General features: G+C 59.7%; 1 protein-coding gene across 3 annotated transcripts in view; it reads left to right on the forward strand.

Moving 5' to 3' along the window:
• RFX1 (regulatory factor X1) overlaps positions 1–7,808 on the forward strand; it is a 46,725-nt gene extending 38,917 nt beyond the window's left edge. For 2 of the 3 annotated variants that reach the window (XM_030935393.1, XM_030935394.1), the window contains 11 exons: positions 59–178; positions 273–388; positions 2,239–2,357; positions 2,460–2,569; positions 3,270–3,421; positions 3,501–3,598; positions 5,329–5,478; positions 5,585–5,793; positions 6,067–6,220; positions 6,301–6,346; positions 6,475–7,808. In XM_030935393.1, the coding sequence (XP_030791253.1) occupies positions 59–178; positions 273–388; positions 2,239–2,357; positions 2,460–2,569; positions 3,270–3,421; positions 3,501–3,598; positions 5,329–5,478; positions 5,585–5,793; positions 6,067–6,220; positions 6,301–6,346; positions 6,475–6,644 (1,444 nt within the window). In that variant the 3' untranslated portion in view covers positions 6,645–7,808. The remainder of the gene's footprint in view (positions 1–58; positions 179–272; positions 389–2,238; positions 2,358–2,459; positions 2,570–3,269; positions 3,422–3,500; positions 3,599–5,328; positions 5,479–5,584; positions 5,794–6,066; positions 6,221–6,300; positions 6,347–6,474) is intronic. The other variant, XM_010361591.2, reaches the window with a different exon arrangement.
• The last annotated feature ends 80 nt before the right edge of the window (positions 7,809–7,888 follow it).

Consider the following 7,888-nt stretch of genomic DNA (forward strand, 5'->3'; position numbering starts at 1 on the left):
TCCATGGCTGGCCAGCCCAGACCCCCAGCCCAGCCCTTCCCCTCCACCTCCCTCCCAGGGGCAACTCCAAGTACCACTACTACGGCCTGCGCATCAAGGCCAGCTCACCCCTGTTGCGACTGATGGAGGACCAGCAGCACATGGCCATGCGGGGCCAGCCCTTCTCGCAGAAGCAGAGGTAGGAGAGCAGGACCGGACTCGGGGCAGGGCAGGCAGGGAAGGGCATACAGGCCGGTCCCCAGCAGCCAGCCCGCCTGCCCATTCTACTCCAGGCTCAAGCCCATCCAGAAGATGGAAGGCATGACCAACGGCGTGGCGGTGGGGCAGCAGCCCAGCACGGGGCTGTCGGACATCAGCGCCCAGGTGCAGCAGTACCAGCAGTTTCTGGGTGAGAGCTCCCTGGCCTGTGTTTCCCCAGCCACTGCCCCCCGGCCCCGTACAGATGGTTCCCAAAGCCGGATGGCGGCAGGCAGCCTCTGAGCTGGGGAGGGCTTGGTGGAGATGCCTGAGGACCAGCAGGGGGTGGGGGAGACATCACAGTCTCCGTCCACAGTGACAGTTCTGTCCCCAGAATCCTTCTTCAAGGTAGATTCTCATTTCTTTCAATGCAAAGTATTTCTCTGGGGTTCTGAGCTCCCCAGTGAATCCCCTTTATGCTACATGAGATTTTCTTTATTTTTGTTTGTTTATTGATTTTTTTGAGACAGATTCTCTGTCACCCAGGCTGGAGTGCAGTGACACCATCCTGGCTCACTGCCACCTCCGCCTTCTGGGTTCAAGTGATTCTCCTGCCTCAGCCTCCTGAGTAGCTGGAACTACAGGCATGAGCCGCCATGCCTGGCTAATTTTAGTATTTTTAGTAGAGATGGGGTTTCACCCTGTTGGCCAGGCTGATCTTGAACTCCTGACCTGAAGTGATCCTCCCGCCTTGGCCTCCCAAAGTTCTGGGATTACAGGCGTGAGCCACCGTGCCCAGCCTACATGAGATTTCAAATCCCACCCAGTTGGACATGGTTACTTGTTGGAGATATGACGGCAGGTCCTCTTACCTCGTGAGTCCTGTGAGGCCCACTCACTTCCCTGTCGAGCCATCCCACAGCCATGGTGTCCATGGGGCTAGAACCACTCACTTGCCAAGAAGGCAGGCATGTACCCAGTGTTTCTAAAAGTAAACTTAAAAAAAGGCCGAGTGCAGTGGTTCATGTCTGTAATCACAGCACTTTGGGAGGCTGAGGCTAGAAGAAATGCTTGAGGTCAAGGGTTCGAGACCAGCCTAGTCAACATGGTGAATCCCCATCTCTACTAAAAATACCAAAATTAGCCCGCCATGGTGGCGGGTGCCTGTAATCCCAACTACTCAGGGGGCTGAAGCAGAATTGCTTGAACCTGGGAGGCGGAGGTTGCAATGAGCCAAGATCGCACCATTGTACTCCAGCCTGGGCAACAGAGTGAGTGAGACTCTGTCTCAGGAAAATAAAAAAGGCCGGATGCGGTGGCTCATGTATATAATCCCAGTACTTTGGGAGGCCAAGGTGGGGGGAATTGCTTGAGTCCAGGAGTTGGAGACCAGCCTGGGCAACATAGCAGGACCCCATCTCTTAAAAAAAAAAAAAAGACAAAGTAAACAACAATCCATGAAAACAGGGCCAAAGGATGCTAAGTAAACAAGCAAACCCTTGGAACCCATAGTCCAGCCACACACCCTCGATCCTGAGCACGTGGGAGCTCATTTCCTCACCTGCCATGGAGGCCAGGACATCCCATTTGTCCCGTCCGTGCCTGAGGACATAGGGGAGGATGGGGAACAATACTTCTGGCAGAGTCGAGGGGCATCCCCAGGGCTACTGTCCATGGCTAGCCCCAACCTGGGATGCTCAGGCTCAGGGCAGCGTCCTGTGGTCCTGACTGTGCCCTGGGGGCCTACCCATTCCCTTGCCAGGTGGGTGCTGTGTTGCAGCCGGGACTCAGAGGCCCACGTCCTGAGGGCTGGCGCAGTGCTGCCACTCAGCAGACAGGCGGGGCTGGCACAAGACCCTCCTGTCCTCTCTGCCAGAGGAGTGTGGGCCCTCAAGTCCTCCCCATCCTGGGCCCAGGCCAGGCGCTCGCCCCCACCGAGCCTTGTCTCTCACCGGCACTTGGGGGACCCCAGTCTGATGAGAAAGGGACAACTCTGGGACCCCAGGGTGGGCAGGCACGGGGGATGAAGGGCCTCATGGTTCCCCCCCACCGGCCCCGCAGATGCCTCTCGGAGCCTCCCTGACTTCACAGAGCTCGACCTCCAGGGCAAGGTGCTGCCTGAGGGCGTTGGGCCCGGCGACATCAAAGCCTTCCAGGTCCTGTACCGGGAACACTGTGAGGTAGGGTAGCCAGGTGGGCAGGCAAGCAAATGGGGACGCAGCCATGGGCATGGGAGGGTCATGCTGCCCCCCAACCTCCCTGAGCATCTGCCTCTGCCACAGGCCATTGTCGATGTCATGGTGAACCTGCAGTTCACCCTGGTGGAGACGCTGTGGAAGACCTTCTGGAGGTACAACCTCAGCCAGCCCAGCGAGGCGCCGCCGCTGGCCGTGTGAGTACTGCCCGGCAAGGGGGCAGGAGGGTGGGACCTCAGGTGATGTTGACACCCAGGGTTGGGGCGCCTGCTTGTCCCCTGCAGTTTGTGGGGTACACATGCCCTTGGCTGTGTGGAGCGTGTGTGTATAGCCACCCGACACTCAGAGTCGGGGGTGGTGTGCCTGACCAAGCACCATCTTGGTGGCAGGGCACCATCTCCTCCCTGGAGTGGCAGCTTCTGGAATTTGTTTGACCCCTGTGTGCAGGGTAGGGTGTAGGATCCCGTCCCACCCCCCGGGCCTGTGCCAGCCGGACCCTGGGGATCCTCGGGAGGCAGGGGTACTTACCTGACCCTGGGCTGGGGGTGGGGGTCTGATCCTGGGGGCAGGGCCACAGAGTGCCCCAGTGACCCTGGGTTGGGGACAAGCTATACCTGTGCCTTTCTGGCACTTGGGACAGGACCATAGAGTGCCCCAGTGACCCTGGGTGGGAGTAAGGGGGTACCTGTGTCTTCTGGCACTGGAGACAAGACCACAGAGTGCCCCAGTGATCCTGGAGTGGGGGTAAGGGGGTACCTGTGCCTTCTGACACTGGGGGAGAACCACAGAGTACTCCAGTGACCCTGGGTCAGGGACAGGGGGTACCTGTTCCCTTCTGACAATGGGGGCAGGACCATAGAGTGCCCCAGTGACCCGGGGTGGGGTGGGTGCCTGCAGGCATGACGAGGCCGAGAAGCGACTGCCCAAAGCCATCCTGGTGCTGCTCTCCAAGTTCGAGCCCGTGCTCCAATGGACCAAGCACTGTGACAACGTGCTGTACCAGGGCCTGGTGGAAATCCTCATCCCCGACGTGCTGCGGCCCATCCCCAGTGAGTGCTTGGCCTGCTCGGCACCCCCTGCCCCACATACCCCCGCCCTGCCCTGACCGGCCCCCACCACCGCCCACAGGTGCCTTGACCCAAGCGATCCGGAACTTTGCCAAGAGCCTGGAGAGCTGGCTCACCCACGCCATGGTCAATATCCCCGAGGAGATGCTGCGGGTGAAGGTGAGGGTGTGGGGGGTCCCTTTCTCTTGTCTCTGGGGCTTAGGCCCCCCGTCTCCTCTGCTCCCCAGGGGCGGTAAGATTTGTCCCCACGCCTGTTCCAGGGGTGATGCCTGTGAGGGAAGGGGAGACCTTCTCCGCCTCGGGGAGCACCCTGGGCAATGTCTTTATAAACCAGTGTCCTCAGGCACTCACTTCTGAAATGCAACCCCTTTGTGGTGTTACTGTACTCAACACAGCATCTTTCAAAAATAAAAACCAACTGCAAACATACAGTAGTTCCCTTTAGACAGCCTTGCTAGAAAGTGCTTCATGTGTGGCCGGGCGCGGTGGCTCACGCCTGTAATCCCAGCACTTTGGGAGGCCGAGACGGGCAGATCACGAGGTCAGGAGATGGAGACCATCCTGGCTAACACGGTGAAACCCCGTCTCTACTAAAAATACCAAAAAAAAAAAATTAGCCGGATGTGGCGGCATGCGCCTGTAGTCAGAGCTGCTGGGGAGGCTGAGGCAACAGAATGGCATGAACCCAGGAGGCCAAGATTGCACCACTGCACCTGCACTCCAGCCTGGGCGACAGAGCAAGACTCTGTCAAAAAAAAAAAAAAAAAAAAGAAAGTGCTTCAGGTGTGCAGAGACAGATAAAACTTTTTAAGAAAGGCAACAACATCTATAAGGAAACATAATACTTGCCTTTTTCATCAAAAGATGCACATTTACTAACTACTTAGATGTGAGGAACTTGATGGGATGTGGTTGGGGAAAAAAAAAAAACCCACCACTGGGCACAGGGCAGGGACTGGGGCCTGTGGAGACAGTAGATGCCAGATCCAGGAGCAACCCTTCAGAACCAGTGAGACTCATATATTCATGTATTCACACAACCTCCTTCTCAGCACACAGCAATGAACAAGACAGACAAAACCCCTGTCCTCTCCCAGAGCTGAGATTCTAGGGTATGAAAGAAAATGAGGCTGGGCGCAGTGGCTCATGCCTGTAATCCCAGCACTTTGGGAGGCTGAGGCGGGCGGATCACTTGAGGTCAGGAGTTCAAGACTAGCCTGGCCAACATGGTGAAACCCTGTCTACTAAAAATACAAAAACTAGCCTGGCGTGGTGGTGTGCGCCTATGATCACAGCTACTCAGGAGGCTGAGGCATGAGAATCGCTTGACCCCAGGAGGTGGAGGTTGCAGTGAGCGGAGATCACGCCCCTGCACTCCAGCCTGGGCTACAGAGTGAGATTCAGTGTCGAAAGAAAGAAAGAAAATGAAACATGTTTATCAAAGCAGGATTTGCCCTTTCTGCGCAGTGCCCTCCATATTTTCTATTGTGTTCTTTCATTTAAAAAAAAAAAAAGCCTTTCCTGGCACGGTGGCTTACTTCCAACACTTCGGGAGGCAAAGACAGGAGGATCTCTTGAAGCCAGAAGTTTGAGACTAGTCTGGGCGACATGGCGAGAGCCTGTCTCAACTGTTACTTTAAAAAATAAAAATACATTTAAAAAAATATTGTGCCCTGGTCAAAATACAATTAATTGAATTTTGGGGGGCGCTTAGGAGTGGACACCCAAAGTTTGAAGGTCGCGATCCTTCTGTATCCCAACAAAAGTAGCGAGGCACATCCTTTTTTAGGAAAAAGGAAACAGGCTGAAGGAGGTTGCCTCGGGGTGGGGCCAGGGCTGGCGGGCTGGGGTTCCTCGAAAGCAGCAAGCCCCCCAATCCCTGCACGCAGGTGGCCGCAGCCGGCGCCTTCGCGCAGACACTACGGCGCTACACGTCGCTCAACCACCTGGCGCAGGCGGCGCGCGCTGTGCTGCAGAACACCGCGCAGATCAACCAGATGCTGAGCGACCTCAACCGCGTGGACTTCGCCAACGTGCAGGTGAGTGCGGGGCGGGGCGGGCGAATGAGGGGCAGCCCAGGGGGTCGGGCCAGGCAGGGGTGATGGCGGCTGAGCCCTGGGCGCCCGCCCATCCGGTGTGCCCCAGGAGCAGGCCTCGTGGGTGTGCCGTTGCGAGGACCGCGTGGTGCAGCGGCTGGAGCAGGACTTCAAGGTGACGCTGCAGCAGCAGAACTCGCTGGAGCAGTGGGCGGCCTGGCTGGACGGCGTGGTGAGCCAGGTGCTCAAGCCCTACCAGGGCAGCGCCGGCTTCCCCAAGGCCGCCAAGCTCTTCCTTCTCAAGTGGTCCTTCTACAGGTGCGCGCGTGGCGGGATCGGGCCCGGACTGCACCAGGGAAGGCCCTGGGCCCCTGGGGGACTCAGTTGCTCTTCTACGACGACCCGAGCCTGCAGGCTGGGTGGGCGGGCTGGGGCCCTGGGCTCTGTACCATGCACGCCCGAGGGAAGGCTGTGCTGGGGTCCAGCCTGAGTCGCTGGGCTGGCGCGAGGCCCGGACACATCGCAGCGGGGAGGGGTCGAGGGGTTGGGCCAGACGGGGCCTGACGGTCTCCTCTCCGTCGCCATACCCAGCTCCATGGTGATCCGGGACCTGACCCTGCGCAGCGCCGCCAGCTTCGGCTCCTTCCACCTCATCCGGCTGCTCTACGACGAGTACATGTACTACCTGATCGAGCACCGCGTAGCCCAGGCCAAGGGCGAGACCCCCATCGCCGTCATGGGCGAGGTGCGCACAGCAGGCCACTGGGGCCGCGGGCGGGGCGCCAGGCGGCGGGACCCTCACCCATTTTCTTCTCCTTCCTCCAGTTCGCCAATCTGGCCACCTCCCTGAACCCCCTGGACCCCGACAAAGGTAGGCGAGGCGTGTTCCCACCCAGGGCGCGGGTCCCGGGGGTGGCGGACAACGGAGGGGCTGGGGAGGAGGAGGAACCCGGGGCGTTGCCACCCCGCCCCGAGCCTGACTTGGCCCCTGTGTCCCAGACGAGGAGGAGGAAGAGGAGGAGGAGAGCGAGGACGAGCTGCCGCAGGACATCTCACTGGCGGCTGGCGGCGAGTCACCCGCGCTGGGCCCAGAGACCCTGGAGCCGCCGGCCAAGCTGGCGCGGACTGACGCGCGCGGCCTCTTTGTGCAGGCACTGCCCTCCAGCTAAGCCCTTGGCCTCCCCGCCCCACCCGCCCCCGCCACCCCTTCACGCCAGGGTCCCTCACAGCTTCTGTGGCTTCGTGGTCACCGCTCCAGCCTCAACCAGGGCAGGGAGGGGGCCTCCGAGACAGGGAAGGCCGGGGCCCTCCTACCCTATGGGGCCGGCACAATCAGTGGGCTGGGCGGAGCCGCAGCTGCAAACTCTGACACAAAAGACGTGCCTTAAGGAACCCGCCGCGTGCCCAGGTGCCCCGTGGGGCATCCAGCTCGGCCCCTTGGCCGCCCCCCTCCCAGGCCGCAGCATCTTCACCCCAGCCCCGTCCTCCCACCACCCCAGGGGGCAGGCAGGCAGGCCCCCTCCCGTGCGGAACTGTTAACTTATTCAGCTCGCTGGCTTTGCACAGCCTGTCCTGGGCCCAGCCCTGAGCCCCGGGCCGGCGCAGGTGGGCGTCATCTGGGGACTCCCCACTGTCAGCAGCAGCCCCGGGACCCCCTACCCCCAGCAACCCCACTGCTTCCCCTTCTTGGTATTAAGTGCAATTAAAGCCGTGGGTGTCGCATCTTCTCCGCTGGGCCCTCTCTTGCCCCCAAGCCCGAGAAGGGGGCACTGCCCGGCCCGGCTGTGGGGAGGGCGGCAGGGGGCAAGGCCTCCAGCTTCCAAAGAGCAGCGGGCCGCGGGGCCGGGGAGTGCCCACAGACCCCAGCCCCCGTGCCCCCCCTCCGCCGCTGGTTTGTAATGGAACCTTTTCTGTGCCCCTATCTTCCCGGAGACTGTGCTTCTCCTCCGTGCCGTGCGACCCCCACCCCATGACTATTGTGCGATTCGTGAGCGCCGCCCGAGCGGAGTTGGTAACTTGTTGGGTTTTTTTCCAACCATCATGGCCTTATCTGTTCCAGTTTTCTCAGTGTTTTCAGCCTGTGAGATAGATGTTTATGGCAAGAAAAAGAAAAAAAAAAAAAAAGGAACTCTGACCTATTGTATAAAAATCACTATTTTGTGTGCTCCGCGTGCTACAGCTTTTGGGGCGGCCCTGCCCAGTCCCCGTACCCACAGGGCTCCCTATCCCGGCGGTGAAAGTGTCCACACGTGTGGTAGTCTAGTGTGCCGAGCTGTTTTCTACCTTTTTGTAGTCTTTCTTAAAACAATAAATTCCGCTGTGATATTTGCCTACTGCTGACTCGCCGGGCCTTGGTGGGGGCCTTGGGGCGGGGGCTCCAGCTGGGCCCTGAGCTGCAGTAACGGGACCTCAA

This window comes from Rhinopithecus roxellana, chromosome 8 (genome assembly GCF_007565055.1).
Source record: "Rhinopithecus roxellana isolate Shanxi Qingling chromosome 8, ASM756505v1, whole genome shotgun sequence".
NCBI classification, from domain to species: domain Eukaryota; kingdom Metazoa; phylum Chordata; class Mammalia; order Primates; family Cercopithecidae; genus Rhinopithecus; species Rhinopithecus roxellana.